The sequence below is a fragment of the Choristoneura fumiferana genome, chromosome 4 (assembly GCF_025370935.1).
Source record: "Choristoneura fumiferana chromosome 4, NRCan_CFum_1, whole genome shotgun sequence".
NCBI classification, from domain to species: Eukaryota; Metazoa; Arthropoda; class Insecta; order Lepidoptera; family Tortricidae; genus Choristoneura; species Choristoneura fumiferana.
Genome location: NC_133475.1, coordinates 3,293,862 through 3,318,719, shown reverse-complemented (window position 1 = coordinate 3,318,719; position 24,858 = coordinate 3,293,862). Strand labels below are relative to the sequence as shown.

The following is a 24,858-nucleotide window of genomic DNA, read 5'->3' as shown; positions in this document are numbered from 1 at the left end:
TAAACTGGTTCCACACGAGTTTCGAATAAATACTCGGTTGTTCCATGAATATAAGTTTGTAGTACCCAAGTATAGTACCTTTCGAGGTTATTGCAATGAGGGTTGGCTGTGACAGGCTGGTAGACGATAGCATTGTGAGGTCCATTTTATAACTTTTGCCTGTCAATAAATTCATTATGACTATGAGAAATCATAAAGAAATAACACATAGTAATATTAATATACTCGTTTTACATAATGTATATAAAATTATGAATATATTTCACATGCAAAAGTTTGTGCCTGCCCAAAAATATTTACTTAGTTCAAAGATAATTAGTGTAAACAACAACTCTCGTTTAAGTTGAAGGACTTGAAAATTCTTTTTTACATTGTTTCTTGCAGAAAAGATACTAGATTTTCGAAAAAATGACTTTTACTTGTGGTCAAAAATGGGTTAAGGCCTGGATATCTGAAGTCAATCAATTTTTACTTCATCATGGCCTTGACCATGGTTATCTCTTTGATCAGGTAGAAATATACGTTTAATAAGGGTTTTGTTTAGGAACTGCATTAATTTGTTTACCAATTAAGTGGAAGATGCAGATGCCATTCTATTTTCTTTCGCGGTAATTCAGCTATTTGGCAGAAGATGGCGCCACCAAACTAGAACTTCATCGATCGATTTCTAAATCTAAAATAACAAGTAGATTTTGAGCCAAATCTTTATGATCGTGATCTGGATACCTTGGTACCTGAATAGATACCTAATGTTAGGAGAATTATCGGTTACTTTTGCGAAATCTCATAAAAATCCACTTTTATCCTCGTCCACGTGTGGAACGCTGCACGGGCAGGAGACCTGCGTGAAGCATTTTGCATCCAAATAACCAGGTCTTAAAACCCCATTATAAACCTAAAACTAAACTAACTGCTAAAACGCCTAAAAGAATATAGCCATAAGCTCCACGCCGTTATTTCGTCGTCACCGTCATAAAACCTTCAATGCATACAAAAAACTTCATTTTCAATATCCCACGGTCGGTCGGTCGGCAATATGTCCTTCGGGGTTGGGCTCTAAAACATATTTTACGGCGGGACCCGCGATCGGGTCATGTGAGGCAGAGAGGTGGTGGAAAAAACGCCGCGGTTTTTAGTGTACCCACAGACATCGATCATTCGATCTTTTCAATCTTGATTCTTGATTGATTAATTTTTGATCTGTGGTCTGTGGTCTAACCTAACTATGTGTAATTTTTCAGTGGATTCTAAATGAAATTAGAACAGACACAAAGCGCTAATGCACGGAAGTTGACTAAGCTTTTTATTAACGTTATAGTTTTTCTGAATTTATTTTGGTCCATCGTGGTGGTGATAGCAAGTGCTGTGTTTCTCTCACTTTCGTATTAAACGTATCGTCCAATTACCAATATCTACAATACCTTATGTAGCGTTAGAATGAAAAACATCTCATGACCAAGTGTTTGCGTGCTGTTGGTATCTAGGAGTGATATCTGAAACTGCTCAGCCGGCTTAAAAAATACAAGTAGAAAGTATTATAGTATATAGTTAGGTAGGTATACGCTACTCGTAAACGTGAAAGTTTGTGAGGATGGATGGGCGGATGTTTTTTAGGCAATCCCGTCAAATACAACTTAATAAATACTGATGATACTTTGTACAAATGTAGTTTATAACCTGGATTTACTACTACTTCGTGGTGTAGGTACCTATCTACCCCTTTAATCTTTAATTTCATACAAAATCGCAAGTTTTTTTCCAAAAGTGCAGTCTGTTCTCCCGAGGCCATATCATAGGGTACTTTACGGGCAGACTATCGGCCAACCAACTCTATGACCTAATTCGTTCGGGACGAATCGGGTGCGATATTTAGAGGGTTAATAAATGGATGGCATTAAGGGTTGATAAGATTCCGCCGGGTAGATTGCTTGTAAGCTGTCATGTCCACACCTTTGGATGAATAAATAATATCCATACTTCGGAGTTATAGGTTCAATTTTGTTTTAATTGTCATGCATGTTAAATTAAGAAAGCACCGGCCGTTCGTGGCTAGACGTCTTTCGTGTTAATTCTACTATTCCGCAAAAGATGGCGCCACTGACCATCACATTAAAATAAATGTACCTATATTACGTAGGCAGTAGGCACGTACGCCAAGTTTCATGTAAATCTTTGAGCCGCTATTGCGTGATTGAACAACAAACATCCAAACATCCAGATATCCGAACCTCCAAACATCTTCACAAACTTTTACATTTATAATATTGATAGGTAGTAGGATTTACGCCTATTTGGTTGGTCCAAAGATGTACCTACCTACTCTTCAATGAAGCGGTTTTGAAATCTACATGCGATATTAACACACGTGGGGCCTGTTATTAGATCTATGTTTTAGATTATTTTTTTAAGTTTGAGTCGGCTTATATGTAAGAGCCGAAAGCAGGTCCTTGCTTTTGTTTACTTGTTTTTAGTTTTTGATTTTGGATGTTATTGAAGAAGTTTTTATCAGCTTTTGCAACTAGATTTTAAAGCCAGCCAAATAGCTTGTCCGACTGTTATGGGATGAGCTATATTTGGTAGTCTGTGCCTGCTAATGCTTCGGCCAGCCATTAGTAGTAGGTATATTCGTAGCAGTAAGTTTATTTGGACCTATTTCACTCATATCAGTGTTTATTAGTCTCTCTGGTACAATATGGGTCAACCTGCGCAACTTGTAATATTAGACGCCCTAGATTTATGTATAAGGGGCCGGTCTGAGCTCCGTCACAGCATACATTTGAAACAATTGATTGATTGAAACGTTATTTTGCAAAAGTATATTTTGATATCATAGGTGAGCGGCAAAAAATCTGGCCCCCAAATGTATGCATTAATTTTGTAGAGTGCGCCAAATTTAGTGCCACTGGGTAGGTATATAATGTAGGTCACAATCAACTAATAAGTAGACCTTTAAAAAGAAACATAAAACGAATCCCACAATACCCTGGGATCCCTCAAAATAAAACAATCAGTTAGTTTTATTGGCGAGCCGGTTTTCTGGGAATCGTTAAGGGCTGCGAAAAAGGCATTAAAAAAGTCACTCGCATAACAAAATTATACCACTCAGTCGTGATTGATTGTGCGCTCTTGGCCCTTTAATCAACTTGGGTCGGGACAACCCCTGGCCCTACGCTTAATTCCCTTGAAATGTAGCCATAAACAAGTTTGTATGAGATATTGATATACTGGTTGTTGGGGGAAGTCGTTGAGGGCTGACCGTTCACCATTATACGCGTGAACTAAACTACTATACAGTTCAAGCACCCATTAGGGACTCAACATCTAGTTAAAAAACATTTTGGAGAAGTCGAAAAACCCCGGCCACTGTTTTCAAAGTTAAATATTTTATAAAATGAAACAATTATACTTATTCAAATTTAGCTACAAACCAAACTAGGTTTCGATAAGAAATAAACGCATACAAGTCGGTCCATCCTTTCGAGAACTATAATGCCACAGACAGACACACAGACGCGTTAAAGTTTTAGATTAATTTACTAGGTAGATAATGTAGAAACCTTAAGACAGCGAGTGTGCGTCACTCAAGGCGTAAATAAGTATTACAATGTAATACAATAAAATGTATAAAAACAAGTTTAACTATTGTGTGGGCATTTCTTATTCTTACGTTTTTTTGTGTGAGTTGTAAGAATTGAGTATGTTTTTTAGGAAAATTAGTAAACTGTATATTAATTCACTTAGCAAATTACATCTAGTATTATTTTTGAATATAATTTTTGACATACAAAAAATAAAAATATTTTTGAAAAAACTTTCAAGTCCAAAATGTCACGGACCGTGTTGTGTTTGCGTGAGATTGGCGGAATTTGAAATAAAATGTTTTTTTCTGAAGAAATGTTATGTTTTACGGTACTCAGTAGGTACAAAAGTAACATTGATGTTGGCAAGCCTTTTTAATTTTTTTTAAAACAGCAACACTATCTTCTTGTCAGATTTGCAAATGGCTGAATGTAGTGTGTATGTCGAAAAATTTTTTCATTTATTTGAAAAAAAGGACAACCTTAACGCGTCAACGCCGTGTACGAGTTTTAATTATGTAGGTAATAAGGTGTAGTTTAAGATAATTACTTAAGATTTGTAAAACTATGGTTGTCTTTTAGGTTATACCGAACACGTTTCAAATTGTCACGACCATGATATCGAAAAAATGTCACCGCCGTGGACTTTTTGAGTACATGGTCGTGACGTATATAATGCGTGGTTGTGACATTAAATTAAATTTAAATTACTCTGTGGATTTGTTTATTATGGTTAGTTATATTGTTATATATGCATGTTATTTTGAAAATTACCTTTTAAGGTAAGTATACTAATTTTACGCTAATCTCATTGTATAGATATCACGAAAGAACAAAACTACGGAAGAGAAACAGCCACATTCAGTAATGTCACGACCCAGGCACCATCTGTCACAACCGTGTTTATGTACCTATTTTTTTTTGCTTCCTGACGGCATTAAGCTTGTCCATATACATAAAAAATATGCTATTGGTATATACTTTTAATGTACATCATAATATTGTAAAAAAAAAACTATTTTTTTTGGGCTATCTGAAAAATATTTAAGAATTGCCCGTGTAATAACAGTTCAAATGAACTACAACAATTTGGTAATTCAAAACATAGGTACGTTAAGCAACCTCAATTTATCTAAATACAACGAAATTTTAAACCAAGTAAAATATATTTTATCTCTCATGTACGTTATTTACGGAGTGAAACCCTCAAGAGTGTAATTTTTGTTACAACCCCTAGCTATTTATGATGAACCGACTTAGAAGCTATCGAACGCTAAAATTTATATTATGAAGCACAACACCCGGAGATTTTATATCTAACTCTTAGAATTTTAGACGATACATCACGTGTATAATAGGTAACTTATGGGACGGAAGGGAAAAGAAGGATATTTACAAAAATAGAGCTTAAATTTATTTGAATTTTTACTATTATTATTGTTAGAGTTGTACCTAAATATATTTTTTTAATAAGGTTATTGAAAATGGCTGACAATGTCAATTTTTCTTGGTCATACATAAATATTTAATGTTAGTACTTTTGGCAGAGGATTTGACCCATCTTTAACCTTTCCAGCCTCTCCGGTATTCGTAATTTTATAAGTTTTCCATCCGTATGTTGTCTTTCCGAGTAAGATGAAAAAGTTTTTTCTTGATTCATACCGAATAATGTCTGGACCAGCCGGGACTAGGAGAGATCAGTTTACATTTCATCATCAAGTAAAATGAATTATCATTTTCACATATACAAAGCTGGCGTCAGGTAATTTGTAACAAAAGAAAATTATTTACATAAACTCCCTTGTTTCAGATCAAAAATAGAAGCCATGGAGAGAAGCGTTAAAGCTACTCAGGGAATGGTGGTCACTCCCCACCATCTAGCAACTCAAACGGCGATCACCATTCTAAGAGAAGGGGGTACTGCGATGGAAGCCATGGTGGCGGCAGCAGCAACTATCGCCGTGGTGTTCCCACACATGAACAGCATTGGAGGTGATGGTTTCTGGCTCATAGTACCACCTCATGATGACCCAGTAGTTATTGAAGCGTGCGGAAGCGCTGGAAGCTTAGCCAACCACGAATTCTTCGAAGGCCTGAAGACTATACCCTATAGAGGCGTAAAATCAGCCACTACCGTACCAGGAACAATAGGAGGATGGCAAGAAGCGCTAAATTTAGTTGATGAATGCGGATATAAGAAAATATCCACCACGAGGTTACTAGCCGATGCCATCAAGTACGCAGAAGATGGCTTTCCTGTATCAGAATCTTTACGACTTGGATTAAATGTAGCGGAACAGTACGAAGATAATACAGACACCTTCAAAAAGATTTTTTTTGCTGACGGAAAAGTGCCAAGAGAAGGTGAAATATTACAACAAAAAAAATTAGCAAATACTTTGAAAGATTTGGCTCAGAACGGTTTAAAAAGTTTCTATCGCGGCAAAGTAGCTGAACTGATAGCAGAGGACATGAGCAATTTAGGAATTGCTGTAACTAAATGTGATCTTGAAAATTATGCAGCCGTTAGGCGAACTCCTCTGCGATTCTTGCATAAAACTGGTGAGCTGTTTAATGTCCCCCCACCAACACAAGGCTTAGTTTCTTTAGCTGTTCTGGGAATGTTAGAAAAGTTAAATATCGATGGGGAAAATGAAGGAGAGTTCATACATGCAACAGTAGAAGCTACAAAGCAAGGATTTGATTTGAGGGACCAATACATTACCGACCCGAAATATATGAAAGTGTCGAACCCACAATTTCTATTGTGTAATCGAATGATAAATGACATGGTGAAAAACATTAGTCTAGACCAAGCAAGTGCAACTGGAGAAGGGAAAGGTCCCGGCGATACTATTTGGATGGGAGTGATGGACAACAAAGGCTTCTCTGTTTCGTTCATCCAAAGCATTTACCATAATTTTGGAAGTGGAATCGTTTTGCCGAACACTGGTATTCTTTTACACAACCGAGGTACTGCTTTCACTTTAGACCAACACCATTTGTTGTCGATAAAGCCGGGTAAGAAACCATTTCATACTTTAAACCCAGCTGTGGCCAAGTTTAATGATGGCAGGGTTATGGTGTACGGGACACGAGGTGGGGATGGGCAACCTCAGACGCAAGCAGCTATATTTCATAGATATGCCGTCCAAGGAAAAGGTTTGCAGGAATCGGTTTCAAGACCTCGCTGGGTTTATGGAAGGACTGTTGGGGATATAATTGACGTTTTAAGGCTTGAAGGAAGGTTTAATAATGAAACTGTGGATTATCTGAAAGCTAGAGGGCATAAGATCCGTATGCTCCCTGATTTTAGCGAGGATGTGGGACAAGCTGGAGCCTTGGTGAGGCATGTCGATGGCACTTTGGAAGGGGCTGGTGATCCTCGAAGTGATGGTTATGCTGCAGGATTTTGAAGGAAGATAACATTTTGCTCATATTTTGATAATTATTTATATTTTATGTGGTTGGGCTCAAATTTACACAAATTACTTTAGTATTTTAGTTATTAAATACATATATTTTGTAGAAAGAATCATGAAAAATGGAAATTTTACAATAAGACTGATGAACCCTGTCATGTTGTTAAATAATAAAGGTAACTAGTTATTTGGTGTAATACGTAGTAAATAATGACAGGCAATAATATAGCGATCATTATGCTAACATGGATATGCATTCCAATTCATGATGTTTTAATTATCTTTTATACGGAACTTTCATACGGAATGACTTTTCACATTTCAGTGATGAATGAATCACTAACTGTGATCAATGTTAATATTTTGTTAATATTTTAATTATAATACTGTGTTAACAATGAATAATTAAGTTTAAAACTCCCACGCTTTTTGTATTCAAATGCATCATCGTCATCATCAGCCGCAACATGTTCACTGTCAAACAAAGGATCTCCCCATTGGTACGTAACAGTGAACGACAACTCTGTACCTGCATCTCTCACGATGTCGTCGATCCACCTAGTGGGAGGCCTGCCAACAGTGCCAACAGAGCGTCTTCCCGGTTCTTGGTGGCCACTCGAGAACCATTCTCTTCCAATAGTTACATCAGCTCTTAGAGCGATTCTTCATATCACTTTCAACTCAGGTACAATATGCTTCGAACTATATCAGTGGCTTTAGTTTTTAGGTGAATTTCCTCGGCGTATTGAAATTAGGTCTCGCATAACTTTGTAAGACGTTAAAAGGGTAAATATTGGCTTGACGAGGGTCTTGTACAGAAGGCTAGAGTTGAAGTCAGAAACTACGCAATCTACTTGAAGTCTAGCAGTATCAACAAGACAGACACGCCACTTGTGGACACAAAAGTTGTTGGACCTAAATTAAATGCCTGCCGAAGAAAAGCTGGGCAATGTCTCAGCTTGTCCTGGATACTTGACTGAATAGGCTAGTTGATAGAACCCATCGATTGACGTACTTTTTATAGCTGTCAAAATGTGATTCTTACATGGATTTGATATAATCTGTGACGTCAATTATGTGCCAGCTTAATCTGTAGGTATGGAGATAATTTGAGTGGATAGTTTCTATTGCGAAAAAGTTGTAAACAAATTCTTCGCACGGGCGGTACTAGAATTACGAACATTGACTCATTAAAGCCCTCAGTCTTCGACTTCGGGCTTCTAATAGACTCTCGTTCTTAATTCCTTATTTACGCCCCTTAAGACACAATGTACTATGAATTTTGAACATGAAACTACCGTGAGACTCACTCATATTAAATGATATTATTACGGATAACTCACGTCTTAAACCGAGTTTAGCTGGGCATGTTTCGGGCTATTTCGTAGCCCTGAGCGCTCAGTGTGCGTGTTGCGGCAGCCGCCGAGTCGCGTGCTCCTGAGAGGAAGGGCTACGAAATAGCCCGAAACATGTCTAGCTAAACTCGGTTTAAGACGTGAGTTATCCGTAATAATATCATTTAAAATGTACTATGAAGATCCATTATTAAGTTTGAATACCCACTAGGTCAAATCAAATAACAATCTTATATGAATATCCGGCCTCAAGTTTGCTTATTTAAATGTAGCTGCTAGTTATAAGTTCCTAGAGTGAAACTGAAATTAAAAGTGCACGAACGGTTTTAAATTAGACAATCTTTTTGATATATACCATAGCTTCCTGAGCACTGCCCGCCAATATTTCACGTTTATTGGAAAGATAACGGAACGAACAAAGAACGGTGTGGGTGTAAATCAAAATCCGCCATTTGAAATCATATCACATGGGTGATTATAACAAGGACGCCATGGTGCTTTTTGTTTGGATGTCGTTTGTTTTTTATTGGATTTTGGACAAAGACTTGGGCATAGGGTTTGGAGCCATGCCGCTTTATAGCGTAATTATGCTTTTGTTATACGAACACAGTTGTGGTTTAGGCCTCGCGGATAACGTTACGTGTCAAAATGCAAAAAGTCGAAATTTTGCTTCGAAATACAAAGTGGTTCATATGATAGAATGCATTTTTCAGTGAAACTATGGAATAAACGCATTTTTTGATTGTGTAAATCTACAGATTGGTTTAAGACAAGTTTATTTTACAACTAGCATTTACCAGCGGCTTTACTCGTGAAAACCAGGTCTAGTAAAATTGAAATTTTGGAATTTTACTGAATCCCCACGTAACGTGAACGTAGTAGTTTCTTTTCTTTCTAGTAACTGGCTACAGAAAGGAGAATACTTTAAAGTAAAACAGGTAGTCCACCTGCCCACGTTTGTTATTGAGGTATTAAAAATTCAAACAAAATGTCACATTTATTAACGTGCTCTACACCCCAAAGCCTCTCCATATCCTACTAACCTTAATCATGCTTAAAAAGGATACGTCATATAATTCAAACCTGGAAATACACATCAAGGGCATTAATATGGAAAACCGCCGCAGTAATGAGCCATCTGTTGAATTTTAAATAATGCTCTCATTAAATTAATCATTTTTAATTCCTACCTTTCCCAATTACGCGATATATCCCGCACACGTGCTGCCAGAATTATGTTTCACTAGATCATGCTATTTGATACAGTCATTAGGTAAGCTTGCAAATGTTTCAGCCGCCACATTTTTAACAGAAATAGACGGATATGTCCATGAACTAAAACTAAGACTAAAACCAAATATTAAATGATATTGTAACGGATAACTCACGTCTTAAACCGAGTTTAGCTCGACATGTTTCGGGCTATTTCGTAGCCCTTCTTCTCAGGAGCACGCGAACGCGACTCGGCGGCTGCCGCAACACGCACACTACGCGCCACCGCTCTACTCGCGCGACTGCCCGACGAAGCTAACACCGGCGCACAACTACCCGCATTTTTCATGTTCATGTTTCATGTTCTAAAACCAAATAACTTATGGAAAATGCCACCAGAGTTGAGGTCATGCACACAATATCATGTCATGTAATGATAGCAAGATTTTGACATTCACTTAAGGTACTTTTACACATGCTAGTTACTAGCATGAACGCATGCTAGCGCATGCTAGTATTGAGCGAATGCTACCTATTAGCATGTGTGTACCTATAGGACACGTATTTCTTCGATTTTCTAATTTCGTAGTGGCTCTCTCTATCGCCAAATACATAATATATTTTGCAATACATTTTGCAGGTGGTAGGACCTTGTGCAAGGTCCGCCTGGATTGCTACCACCATCTTGCTCGCTAATCCTGCTGTGGAGCAGCAGTGCTTGCACTGTTGTGTTTCGGCGTGGAGAGTAAGACAACCGGTGAAATTACTGGCACTTGAGGTATCCCATCTTAGGCCTCTAGGTTGGCAACGCATCTGCAATACCCCTGGTGTTGCAGATGTTTATGGGGCGGTGGTGATCTCTTACCATCAGGAGACCCACTTGCTCGTTTGACATCCAGTCGGATAAAAATAATAATAATACGAACTCTGAACTCCAGGCCTTATACTACGAAGTGCTAAATTTGAACTTCGTATCTTGCCGTCCCGCTGACGCTAATATTATTTAGTACGAGAGTGAGAGAGACGGTACGAAACGAACTTCGATTTTCGGATTTCGTACTAGCCCCCCAAGTGTATGGAAAGCAAGAGGACACTGCCGGGGAATCAAAACCTATATAATATACTCCCAGTTGTCATAGAAATTTGAAATTTGGAATGAAAGTAGCTCTTAAAGCACAACCATTAAGAAAAGCCTGAAAATATTAATTTCAAACTTTGCTTAACCATCAGTAACCATCTTATGACCGCAGACTGTGTACATTTTGACAGGAGAGGAGCTCTCAAGTGAAAATTATACAGAAAGCATTGTTGTTTTAACTGTTTTTTTTTATTCAACTAGATGGCAAACGATCAAATCGGTCGCCTGATGGTAAGAGATCACCACCGCCCATAAACATCTGAAACACCAGGGGCATTGCAGATGCGTTGCCAACCTAGAGGCCTAAGATGGGATACCTCAAGTGCCAGTAATTTCACCGGCTGTCTTACTCTCCACGCCGAAACACAACAGTGCAAGCACTGCTGCTTCACGGCAGGATTAGCGAGCAAGATGGTGGTAGCAATCCGGGCGGACTTTGCACAAGGTCCTACCATCTGCAAAATATTTGCTGCTGCTGTTCTTTATAACGCTGCAAAAAGGATTAGCAATGGGATCTTTCAAATAAAAAACAATAGGTATTACTTTATTCCTAAGGTTAGTAATATGTAATATTAACCTGTGGTAACTTTACTGGTTGGTGTATTAGCTAAGTTTTCATTTGTAATCAGCCATATTGTACCGTTTGTACCCAAATAAACATTAAAACATTAAAACATCACTTCTATTTAATTACCTACAGGCACACGCCCGCCGGCAGCCCCGATATATCCTGAATATTTAACTTAATAAAACCGATTCCGGAACTGTCAAACAATCCAGAAACTAGCAACCGCCGTCCCCGAAACTTCGCGAACAACTTAATACGTATCTAATATACTGGAGTTTTATCCACAAATTGAGACAAATGCGGCCACTTCATTACCCAGTTTAATTTCGCGGAGTCGACTATTTGGACCATTCGTTTGCATTAGCGTGACCACGGACAAATTAGACGATTTATAGCTTTTTATACAGGAGCTCAAACGTTTCGAGTTGACTCGAATTGCCTGACTTGTTTTTGGAGTTAAATAAGACTTTGAAATATGGACGGAGTTGGAATTAAATCTTGCGGCTTTGTGTCCGCTTCAAATGGAAAACATAGGTAATCCCAACGATATCATAAATGCAAAAGTTTGTGTGTGCGCGTGCGTGTCTGTGCGTTTCATTAACCCCCGACGCAAAGAGGGGTGTTATGAGTTTGACCGCTATGTGTGTCTGACTGTCTGTCTGTCTATCTGTGATTCTGTCTGTAGCACCGTAATTCCTAAACGGGTGAAACCGATTTGAATGCGGTGTTTTCTAGCGATGGTTCTTAGACATGTTTTATCAAAATCAGTTCAGCCGTTTTAGTACTCTATCACGCTAAAACGATTGGACGGATTGGGATCAAATTTGGTATGTAGTTGTTTGTCTGGAATACCACATAATAATATGCTACTTTTATTCCAATATAATAATGGAATCCACTTGAAATTTCAAAATCATAACAGTTAAATCCAGAAACATGATTTTTTTTACTGTTTTATGCATATAAGAGTTGGAAATTTCCCGTCTAAAGTTAAAAAAAAACCCAGTAGGGAGTTTGATGAGTTGGTTGGGGGAAAAGATTCTCTAGTGGCTACTCTGAACTGGAAGGAGTTCATGCAACATGCAGCGTTTAAAGGGCAGGCATTTGTTAAGCAGTGGACTTCTTCCGGCTGATGATGATGAGGAAGTTTTGATTTAGAGGGGAGGGGCCGTGTACCCCAGGACTCTTTCTCTCGGTACTCCAAAGCCTATTAAGTAACTAAAATGGTAGCAAAGTTTCGGACTTGATCTAACGTCAATTATTATCTAGTCTAAAGATTACTCAATACGGTATTTGACAACTCCTGATTTTGCCATATCTTAATATTATTATGAAAATATAGATATACAGATAGTGTTTAGCGAAGAGAAAATTTAAATCGGTTGAAAATTGGATTTATAACGATTTTTTTGAAAAATCTATATACCTGTCTCTTTCTCAAACGCTTTTCTCTATGCAGCAAGTATGGCGGTACTGGCGTATGACGTCACATGTCAGTATGTCTTTCCCTGTTCAAACCTTTATAACTTGGTTATTCGTAAAGGTAGCTTAAAAATTGTTTTTCTATTCGATAACAGGGATTGTGTAGTTTTAATTTATAAAACATATATAGAATAGTCAAGTACCGTATTGTTGACATTATAGGTTACCCTGGTGACAGTCTTTACAGGGCATCTATTCTGACTAGACAATGTCTAAGGTCAATGCCATTACCAAATTAAGAATTGATAAGTCCCTTTTTCCTAAAATAGTTAGAACGCTATGCATAGTGATGTATGAGTAACACTAGTGTGTCATAATAACTATAATCAGCAAAATAATTTATACTAAGTCTGACGTAGATTTATTACTAAGTAAGAAAATATGTTCAGACAGTATTTCTTTACTTACTTCATTAAACAGTGAGGCACCTAAGTATGTAGATAGCTGGACGTTTGGCACATAGGGTACTTTTATCCCGATATTCCCACGGGATAGGGATAAAATCTCGAAATAACAACCGCTGGCATGGTTGTTTTTAATGCATACATACATACATACATAAAATCACGCCTCTTTCCCAACGGGGTAGGCAGAGACTACATCCTTCCACTTGCTACGATCCTGGCATACAACTCTCGCTTCCTCTACATTCATCAATCTTTTCATGCAACGTCAATGAAAACCAGGATTTAATTAGTTATCTGGAATTCCCACGGGAATTTTGTAAAATCCCGGAATTCAACTGCTGTATCTAATGAAGAGAGAGACCCAGCGGATGAGATTTAGAGATTTTATCCCGATCCCAAGGAAATATCGGGATAAAAAGTAGCCTATGTGTTATTCCAGATGTCCGCTTTCTATATACCAAATTTCATCCAAATCCAGCCGTTTAAGCGCGAAAGAGTAAAAACATAGAGACACACTCACACACACGTACAAACTTTCGCATTTACTAAACCATAGCATATATACAAAATAGAAATAAAAAAAAAATCGTTATCGCGCGCTGTTCCCTCGGGAACTGTGCATTTTTCCGGGATAAAAGTAGCCCATGACACCCTCTGGCCTATAAACACACATGCTTTTATGGCATAAATCACGTCGATCCGTCGCTCCGTTTCGTCGTGAAAGACGGACAAACATACAAACACACACACTTTCGCATTTATGATATTAGTATGGATTTAGTAGGATGTAAGTTCAGATAACCTGGCGTTAACTGTACCGCTTAACCAGTACTTAGCTCTTGCAGCAGTTCCGTAAATAGTAAGACGCGGATCGAACTTTTCAAGTCTAATAACTTTGGCTTTTGAGTTGGAGCTCCAGTGAGATTAAATACAATTTTACCTAAATTATAATAATTATACCACAATCATACCGCGTGATGGTAATAGTTAAGCGCTTAAGCATGAAACACACAAGAGAGCGCTGGCGGAGCGAAGCGGCGCGGCGCGGAGGCGGTACCGGTTGTAATATACGAGCTAACATGAAAGAGGCCACACAGAATAACGCGCGGGAAATAATGCTAATAACACTGCTCCGCTTCCGGCGTCTGTGTGTTTCTAGCTTTACTCTCTAAAGGATACGCATGCGCTTTGTTAATCTTTTTAACCAACGACGCAAAAAGAGGGGTGTTGAAAGTTTGACCCCGATATCTGTCTGTCTGTGGCATCGTAGTTTTCAAACGTATGGACCAAATTCGATGTGATTCTTTTTAACCCCCGATGCAAAAAGAGGAGGGGTGTTTTAAGATTGATCGCTATGTGTGTCTGTCTGCGGCACGGTAGCCCTTAAACAGGTGGACCGGCCGGCGAGTGGACCACTCGGTGACAGCCCGCTGCTCGCCGCCATAGTGACTACTAGGATAAATATTCATGGGTCACGCGAGGTCCACTCGTCAACGCGGCGTCCACCCGTGGACCACCTGTCGACAACGAGCGGACGCCGAAAGTCGAGCCAGTGCTGGTCGGGTGCCGGGTGGCTCTAATGAGACCTTTATGCCTCCATCCGTTTGAGTTTTTTTGTCGACGGACGCACCGCGCCGCGCGTCCACTACTTTCTAACAAAAACGTCTGTATCTTCCGAACTACAAGGTTTTGAATAAAGAAAAAAATACTGAGACGTAAATTGAGGAGTGTCTTTTCAAAAGGGCTTTCCACTTTGAACTCTTTTTGGGAAACTGGGGAAAACATAAATCCACGGTTTCCATTTGGATATTATTACTTTAATTTCGATATTGTATTTAAGTAAGTGGATATAAATGTTATGGCACTACATACATTCCTTTATATACCTCAATATTTACATAAATTACCATAAATTTTCAGAGTTAAGCTCTTTTGATGCGAACTTTTGGAATTAAGCCGTTTTGTTGTGGCAAACCTATTTCGCCAGGTTTTAATTAAGCCAATTTCGAATAACTTACTTTTTCTTTCTATTACCCTTTATCCAATTATAAGAATATTATATTGCTTTGGTGGCTAATGGTTTCGATATAGCGACCATTGTTAAATCTAAAAGTGATTTTGGTGTCATAATCATAATAAAAAATATATACTATATTATGTCGGAAAATTCCAATTAACAACACGTTTTTAATGCTTTTTTTCCTGTTTATTTTTCAGTAGTCAGCTTTAAATTTCGAAATCTACAAAAAGTTATAATACAACGTATATAATAAAATAAGTGTACATATGAGGAAGAATTAGGCCCTTTTTATCCGAACTTTTACTCCTCAATTAATGTATACCAATGCCAGTATTTGTAACAGATGGCATTAAAGTCAACTGTTCATTCCTCCACCCTTCGTGACACAAAAGTGTATACGGGTTGAAGCATTTTGGTTTTGGATACCATGCTATCGTCGGATTGCCAAGTGGCTATCCAACTTTTTGAACTAAACCCACGAATTTGCGGTAGCAAAAGAAACTCAACATCGACATCGACATCTGAACATCGGTTGGTGTGAACGTGCCTTTACGGAGCGATGTTGTTAGTGTTGTGTGCTACCCTACATTAGACATTGACAATAAAAATGACGATAAAAATGGGGTAGTTGTGCACCGGTGTTAGTTTCGTCGGGCAGTCGCGCGAGCAGAGCGGTAGCGCGTAGTGCGCGTGTTGCGGCAGCTGCAGAGTCGCGCCGTGCTCATGAGAAGAGGTAAACTCGGTTTAAGACGTGAGTTATCCGTTACAATATCATTTAATACAAAAGAAACTGTTCAAAACAACTCTCCTTAAGCTCATAATAATTGAGATGCGATACATTCCAGTCGTTTTATTCTGTCAAAACTTTACCATAAAGCTCTGAATGTCCGCTGTCAATAGAACCTCTTAACCAACTCACGCCACGCCCGGCCAATATTACTGCAGCTCAATAACTAGTCAATGAAACTTTATTTAACTTTCATTTCAGCGCCTGGGAAACTTTTAAGCAAATTAGTTCGTTGCATATTTAGGAAACATTTTCTGATTGCAGAAAGAGGAAAGTAGTAGAACGCTTTGTAAACTTTCTTTGAGCGCTAAGATGGGAAATACCTGAGATTTCAGTGGGTAGCAATGGTAGTAGTAGCAGCAGTAGAATTAGTGGTAGTAGGGTGTAATTGTAGTAAGAGTAGTACTCGTCGTAGTGATATTCGTAACGTAGTAGTAGTAAAATTAGTAGTAGTTGCAGTAGTAGTGAAAATAGCAATAGTAGTAGTAATAGTAGTAGTAGCAGAAGTAATGCTAGAATTTGTCTTAGTTATAGTAGTAGTAGTGGTAATAGTATCATCAAACTTAACTTTTATACGTCCATTGCTGGACACAGGTATCTCATGAAAAGAGGGTTTGGGCCTTTGTTCCCACGCGGGCCAAGTGTGGATTAGGAACTTCACAGACTAAGGGGCTGTTTCACCATCCATTGATTAGTGTTAACTGACGGTTAAAATACAATACAATACAAAGACTCTTTATTGTACACCAGACATAGTAAGCGATACAGAAAACAGATACACAGAAAAAAATATTACAAGGTGAGCAATAGGCGGCCTTATCGCTTAAGAGCGATCTCTTCCAGGCAACCTTTTTTACAGAAAGAAGGAAGGACTAGTTTACAACAGGTGGTGCATCAAAAGTAGATAAGAAAATTTAAACGTAACAGCAATACATCAGGTTAAATGTGATGCTGTCTCTATTTTTTTTTTGTATTCTCATTTAAATTTAATTCACTTTATTATTATTATGTTTTTGTTCCGTATCTATTATTTATTTGTGTGTGTCCCGAATAAATCTTTTCATTTTTTTTTAATTTGTTTTGTTCGAATAGTCAGAAATTTAATTAAATTAAATTTCTTCACAGGTTTGTGTAGGTTTGCTCACGATGTTTTCCTTCACCGTAAAGCTCGTAAACTTGAAACCAAAAAATTGCTAAAAGTGTCTCCGAAGCGGTAACGTTTCGTGTGCTCTGCCTACCCCATTTGGGAATACAGGCGTGATGTTTGTGTGTGTGTGTAAAGCTCGTGGTAAATTTCGAAATATAACGCACATTAATTCAGCAAGAACCATCCACATTTTGAGAGGCCATGGGTCGAATCACTAGACTCTAGGCACATTTGCGGCTAATGGTATCTAATCACCACCATCTTGCTCGCTAATCCTGCCGTGAAGCAAAAGTGCTTGCACTGTTGTGTTTCGGCGTGGAGAGTAAGACAGCCGGTGAAATTACTGGCACTTGAGGTATCCCATCTTAGGCCTCTAGGTTGGCAACGCATCTGCAATACCCCTGGTGTTGCAGATGTTTATGGGCGGTGGTGATCTCTTACCATCAGGAGACTTGCTCGTTTGCCATCCAGTCGTATAAAAAAAAAACAAATCATGATTTTGATATGGACATAAGGTATATTTTCATGTATCGGAACAGTAAGGTAAATGGGCCAATCAACTTTTTTACCGACACTAATCTGTCCGCGACATTTTTCAAATAATTACAGATTTTTGTAAATAAACATGTTTTTTCTGTAATTTAAGAGATGGTGTACAGTCGCCATCAGATATTTCGGAGCGACGAAGGTGGTCAAAAAAAGCGATATATGAACTCTAATACTTACCTTAATAATAGAGTGCATGTTCCGATATTTTTGACCAGCTTGGCCGCTCCGAAATATCTGATGGCGACTGTACATGAATTCATGCCCTCCTACGTAAGTTCAAGCTATTAAACCGTGAAATATCTTGTTGGAAGTACGATTTTTTGGTAACGCTAGAGACAATTTTGGTAACGCAGGAGACGCCCAGAGTGTCGGTAAAATAGTTGATTGGCCCAAATATGACAGGTAAAGGTTACTCTCTCTCACCTCTATTACGCTCTCTCTTGCAAAATGCAATTTATTAATAAACAATAGCTATACATCTATATATGGGACAAACAAAAGGTCTATACGGCGTAGGTTTCCTAATCAAAAGAGAGTATAAAGAAAATATTTTGAACTTTTCCGGCATATCAGAGAGGATTTGTATATTAGAATTAAACCTAGGAAAGTTACACTTCGCAATTATACAGGCTTACGCACCAACAGAAAGCTCCACACAAGAAGAGATAGATAAATTCTACAATGACTTAGAGAAAGCTCATAATATGATCTCAACACAGTATATAATAGCCATGGGCGATTTCAATGCACAGATCGGCAAACCGAAGAGCTATGAGAATAAAGTAGCGGGCATTTACGGTTTTGGAAAAAGAAGCAAGAGGGGAGAAAGACTAATGCAGTACGTGTACGAACATAATCTGAAAATAATTAATACAATGTTTAAATCAAAAGCTAACCGAAGATGGACCTGGATTTCGCCCGACAAAAATACTAGAAAAGAAATAGATTATATAACAACAACTAAACCAAAACTCTTCTCAAAATACGAATTGATAAATTCTTTTTCCTTTGGCACAGACCATAGACTCCTGAGAGCGACACTTTCCCTAAGTACGAAAAAACAGGGCAGAAGAAACTTTACCAGTCCGAGAAACTCATTAAAGTCTCTGGAAGAAATAGAAATGTACTTAAAAAAATTAAATGAATTTCTACCTGACCTAATAGAAAACCACGAAAGATATACAGTCACGGAATACTACAAAAAGATAGAAAACTGTATATTGACAAGCTTGAGAAACAAAAAACAATCAAGTAAAAGAACAATTCTATCAGAAAAAGCAATTCAATTAATGGAAAAGAGAAGCACACTACAAAATAAAGAAATCATACTAAAAAGGATAAAATTGATCTAAAAAACTTGTATAAAGAAACAAATAAAGAAATCAGAAAATGCTATGAAAATCACAGATTACACATACTCGAAAAATGTATAGAAAGAACAAGATCCGCAAAAAAGGCATACAAAGAATTAGACCAGTCAAAAAAATGGGTCTCATCTCTTCAGCGAGGGCCTACAATTTGCAAATCACGAAATGACATTATAAACATAGCCACAGACTTCTATACAAGCCTTTTTAGTTCTATACCAGACTCAGTAAAAAATACAGAACAAGATCAACTAAAAAACACACTGAATGTACAACATTTTAGTGAAACTGAAATCCTAAAGCAAATAAATAATTTAAAATCAGATAAGAGCCCAGGACCAGACAGTTTAAATAACGAATGCATCAAACAAGGCAGAACACATTTATTAATACCACTTACAATATTATTCAATAAAATACTTAAAGAAGAAACTGTACCACAGCAATGGACAGAATCGGAAATTATTTTATTGTATAAAAAAGGTGATCCTAAAGACATAGGAAATTACCGTCCGATAAGTCTTATGTCTTGTCTATATAAACTCTTCGCATCATGTTTACTACACAGAATATCCCCCAAATAGACTCATACCAACCTATGGAACAAGCGGGATTCCGAAGTGGATTTAGTACAACGGATCATATCCACACCGTAGACCACGTCATTGAAAGGTATGTCGAATACAAAAGACCGCTCTATATAGCTTTTATTGATTATAAGAAAGCCTTTGACTCTATTTCTCATATTAGTATCTGGGAAGCACTAAACAAACAAAATATAAACGCAAAATATATAAACATCATCAAAAATATATATGTTAACTGCACAAGTAGAGTCAGGCTAGACAGAGTGGGCACCAAGATCAGCATCAACCGAGGAGTCAGACAAGGCGACCCTATCTCGCCGAAACTGTTTATAGCGGTCCTACAAAATGTAATGGAAGACTTACCGTGGTCAAAACAAGGAATCAATGTGAATGGGAATCAACTAAGCCACCTACGCTTTGCGGATGACATCGTCGTGTTCTCTGAAAGTCCATATAAGCTTAACACAATGATTAACGAACTTCAAACTGCTAGTGTTCGTGTAGGCCTGGAAATGAACTTAGAAAAAACCAAAGTCATGACTAACAGTGAATTGACGCCAATACTGGTTAGCGATAGCGATGTGCCACTTGAGTACGTAGAAAGTTACATTTACCTTGGGAAACAAATTTCATTTAGAAAAGACCGAAATATAGAGGAAATAGACAGGAGAGTAGCTATTACATGGAAAAAGTACTGGGCACAAAAGGAGATTCTCAAATCGCAACTACCAATTAAGTTGAAAAGGATAATTTTAGACACTACAATTCTACCCTGCCTCACCTACGGCTGTCAAACGTGGGTTTATGATCACAAAGCGAGACAAAAAATACAGACCAGTCAGAGGGCAATGGAAAGGAGCTGTCTAAATATAAAACTGAGAGATAGAGTAAGAAACACAGAAATTCGGAAAATAACCAAGGTAAAGGACGCTCTACATTTCTCTCAGAGTCTAAAATGGAGGTGGGCTGGTCATGTTGCGAGATACGGTGACAATCGATGGACAAGCAACATCACAAAATGGAAAGGACCCCTTGGCGCGAGAAAGAGAGGTCGCCCGTGCGCCCGGTGGCAGGACGAGATTGTGGCCAACGCAGGAAGAGACTGGATGACCACCGCCAAAGATAGAAAAAAATGGAATTCTTTGGAGGAGGCTTTTACCCTGAGGGGGTCCACAAATTGAGCATGCATAAATATTCTATTAATTTAATTTTATATTTAATTTAATTTTATCTTACAAAATCAATCCAATGTATTCGCTATTGTAATTACCTAGTAGCTTGCATGCAACCAATAATCTAAATTATTTATTAATTGTTAATTTATTTTTGTGGAATGAAATAAAGCTATATTATTATTATTATTATTATACATCTACACCGATTCGAAATTAGATAAGGAGGGAGTTAGTTTTTAGATAAGGTCCTCACTGAAAATCAGCGCCACGGCTTGCCGTGGCATTATGCTGAGTGGGGACCTGTTTAGCATCATGTATGTCTTTATTTGTTCTATGTTTGTTCCTATGTTTGTTTTTTATGGCGTTAAATAAATGTATTTTCTTTCTTTCTTTCTTTCTTTCAAATATTCTTGGAATGCATCCATAATAGTCTTGGCTTCTATGTCATCTGCAGTATTTTTTTTTGAAATCGTACATTTCATTCGAAAACGTTTACACTAAAAATACCCTAAACTTGTAAAAATACCCAAAATTTTGGGTAAAATACCCTAAGGTGGGAACACTGTTGACCACCTAAAAATATTTTGCTGCAAAGCCCCGTAACGTAGCGATCCTCATGATGCTTCCCGCACCGTCCAAATGTATCTTAGTTGTGCACGGTCGAACACGAATAGCACTGGATTTGAATGCTAACACTGCAACTGCCGGCTAAGCGATGCAAGCACAGCTTAAGACTGTCGAATGCATTGTGAATGGGTTAACTCGATCCGTGAATCGTGAAGGCCTTGTGTTGCTATGTTAAGGGCCTAACGCAACACATTTGGCAGTTAAATCGAAATTCGAGGATTTCTCAATTTTTAAGTGGTGGTTTGGTGGAAGGAGTCTATACTTCCACTGAACGTAGATAATAGTTATTGTTTAGTTTTGTAACTAAGGGACCCCATACATCTCTGTATTTTTTTTTATTTAATTGTATACTGTAGTTTTTAAGTATTTTATTTGTAATTATTTTATGTTGAAAAATGACTTTCTGCCAAGTTTCTTACGGCGCATTCTTCTTGGCAATGCTGGTCTTTCCGAAAGCGCTGGTAGTTTAAAAAATGACGTGTAAAAGTGCCCATTGCGGCCTATTTACTGAATAAATGTTTTTTTTTTTACATCCTTTTATTTTACTTGCAAGGCTTTTGTGTATACAATACGAGTAAATCGTGGTTTTAAAATTATTGGACCACTCCTTCTTGGTATCATTCAGGTTGAGCTAAAATTTGGTACAATAAATACTGTGGTTTACTTAGGTATATTTAACAAATATTGTATTAGTATTTATTACAAACATCCGTCAATATACACACACAATATCACAGACATACAGACACACATTAGTGCCTAACATGATCAGTACGGATCGCGACATCAGTGGAGAACGAACATGCTCTCATAACTTTAGCACACGACTTAAAGTCTACGAAACATAAACAAGTACTAAGTAATGTTATGAATTAAATTCGGGTTCGTTCCGCGTACCTTGATTTGACTGAAGCTCGATATTTCGGCACAGTTGCATGCGCCGTGCCATGATCACGAGACGACTGGAGAATTAATTAGTATGCTGGTATAACTGTCAGTCAGAAAAATAAATCGGACGTAACCGATCTACCCTCTTTCTAACTAGTTGCCCACTACTACTGGAACTCGAACTCACTTTAAAGTCACGTCAAAATACACACAGTATCACTCACTTTTTTCGTATTATCACGAACACGATCAGGTTTTACTATATTTAGCACTGGTGACCACCTACTTGACAACTTAAAACCGTCTCCTTAAAGTTAGGGTATTTCGTAATTTCGATAGCTTCCCTAACTAATCGTGATATGTAAGTACTAAGTACTTAGATTTATACTATTTGAAATTCCATTTTTATATTTTTTCCATTTAATGTATTTTACTGTATATCAAATATGTATAAATAAACGTTTCTCTCTCTTTCAAAAACGCTACAGCACTGCCGTGATAAATATTAAAAGTGTAGCCTCGCTTTTGTGTACGTGAATAAATTGTAATCCATTGGCATTTATCTTAATGATGGATCAATGTTTGTATTGTGCGTCTGGCCTTCGCTTAGTAGTACTTGGAATTGATATTTCCTTCTTAAAATATGAATTTAGGACAGCGAAATGGCAATGAGAAGCCTGGACGAAACAGAAACGGCACTTGAGAAACGTAAGGATCAGTAACATGATAGACTCTTCATTGGCAAATATTAATGGTTTTCAATTTTTGTTTTCTTTTATCTTCTAGGATTCTTAATGTAGTGAGGTGAAAAATTGTGTGTTTTGCTCGGCTGTAAAGTTGTTTAGCGTCTCGTGCCATGAAACCCTCGGCTATGCTCAGGATTCTTCTTTTGAACCACTCGCTTCGCCTTTGGTTATAATCTATAAAAAAATAGAATTTTTTAGCAGTAACAGCCTCTAAGCGAAGCTGCGGACGCACTGACATGGCAAAACTATAAGGGTTCCTTGTAGGACTACGGAACCCTAAAATGGTGAAAACATGTATGTAGGAATGAGTGATATGCTGAATGACTGATTGAATGTGATGATCGAATGAGAGAGATGGAGTGAATGAGTGTCGAGGAGAAAGACGTAAGACGTGTGTGCGAAAGGACGTGTTGATTTACTTATTTTAATTAAGATTGTGTTTCTTTTGAGTTTCTATTGAATTATATTTTATCTCGCCAACTAAGGTGTTTTCTTAAAGTAAAACTCTACAGTTTTTGGGGGCTCGTCCGGGATCACAGCGATCCAACTGGATTTTTTTCAGACGACGACGTGTTCATAGAACAAAAGACGACGACGACGGCTCACGTCAAACGAAAAATCCAGACGACGATATTACGAGTTGAACACAATTTGTGACGAGAAAATGCCTAAAGAAACAAGACGTAACAGTCGGCGAGTAGAATTTGAAGATTCTTTTGAAGAAGCCATGTCATCATCACGAGGGGGCGGTGCCATGTTACATCTGTCAGAGGAACTGGTTCCAAAGTTCTCCGGCCAGGATAAGACGTATCCTGCGACCAAGTGGATCCAAGACGTGGAAGACAATGCCGAGGTGTTTGGATGGACGCCGGTACAGCAGTTACTCATGGCAAGGCGGTCGTTGACAGGTACTGCGGCACTATGGTTACGCGCTGAGAGGATGTACAAGACGTGGGATGAGTTAAAAGCTAGTCTTTTAAAGGAATTCCCTGATACCATTGACAGCAAGACTATCCACGAAATGATGAGTTCACGAGTGAAGAAGTCTGACGAATCGTGCATCGACTATATGCTCATCATGAAAGAACTGGGTAAACGTGGGAAGATGCCCGATTATGTCGCGATCAAATATATTATCGACGGTATAAGAGACGACCCAATGAAGAAAATGATGTTGTATGGAGTGACGACATATTCTGAGTTAAAAGAAAAATTCAAAATTTACGAGACGATTAAAGAAGATTCGAAGACTAAGAAGACCCCAAATTTGCCTATCCAGGAAGTTAGAAATAAGCCGAAAAGTAAGTGTTACAGTTGCGGAGAGAATAACCACATGTCCAATGAGTGCCCGCACAAGCCAAAAGGACTAAAATGTTTCCGGTGCAATGAATTTGGTCACATTTCATCACAATGTACATCGACGGCGGGAACAAGCAAAAGTCATCAAAGGCAAAATGGCGGATCAGCGGCGAGTCACATGTGTGTTAATAAACAACATTCCGAACGGGAACAAGAGCGAACGACAGAACGAGACTGAGACTTCATTCGGTTCGGTCAAGATGGCGGCAATGACGGCGCCACAGGAGACGACTGTAGCGAATGACATGACTGACAACAACAATGTCAACGATGATGGCGGACGGCCGACGTATAATCGTAAACCGATGAAAGAAATTATTTTATTTGGAAAAAGTATTAGTGCATTGATAGACTCAGGAAGTGACATTAATTTAATTTCGATTGACTGTTTACAAGCTTTGAACGCGCCAAAATATGAACAGAGCATGATTTCTTTGAGTGGAC

At 38.1% G+C, this 24,858-nt stretch overlaps 2 protein-coding genes across 2 annotated transcripts in view; both read left to right on the top strand.

Moving 5' to 3' along the window:
• LOC141427283 (oxamate amidohydrolase proenzyme-like) overlaps positions 1–11,378 on the top strand; it is a 32,650-nt gene extending 21,272 nt beyond the window's left edge. The window contains exon 2 of the mRNA XM_074086577.1: positions 5,389–11,378. Coding sequence (XP_073942678.1) covers positions 5,405–6,994 — 1,590 coding nt within the window. The 5' untranslated portion in view covers positions 5,389–5,404 and the 3' untranslated portion in view covers positions 6,995–11,378. The remainder of the gene's footprint in view (positions 1–5,388) is intronic.
• An 11,987-nt stretch (positions 11,379–23,365) lies between these two features.
• LOC141427120 (uncharacterized) lies at positions 23,366–24,592 on the top strand. Its single transcript, XM_074086358.1, has one exon. The coding sequence runs from the start codon at positions 23,720–23,722 to the stop codon at positions 24,590–24,592; it is 873 nt and encodes a 290-aa protein (XP_073942459.1). The 5' UTR covers positions 23,366–23,719.
• Positions 24,593–24,858: the final 266 nt, after the last annotated feature.

Excerpts from the sequence above, each read along its gene's own strand:
- LOC141427120 (XM_074086358.1), top strand. The coding sequence starts at position 23,720 with ATGCCTAAAGAAACAAGACGTAACAGTCGGCGAGTAGAATTTGAAGAT.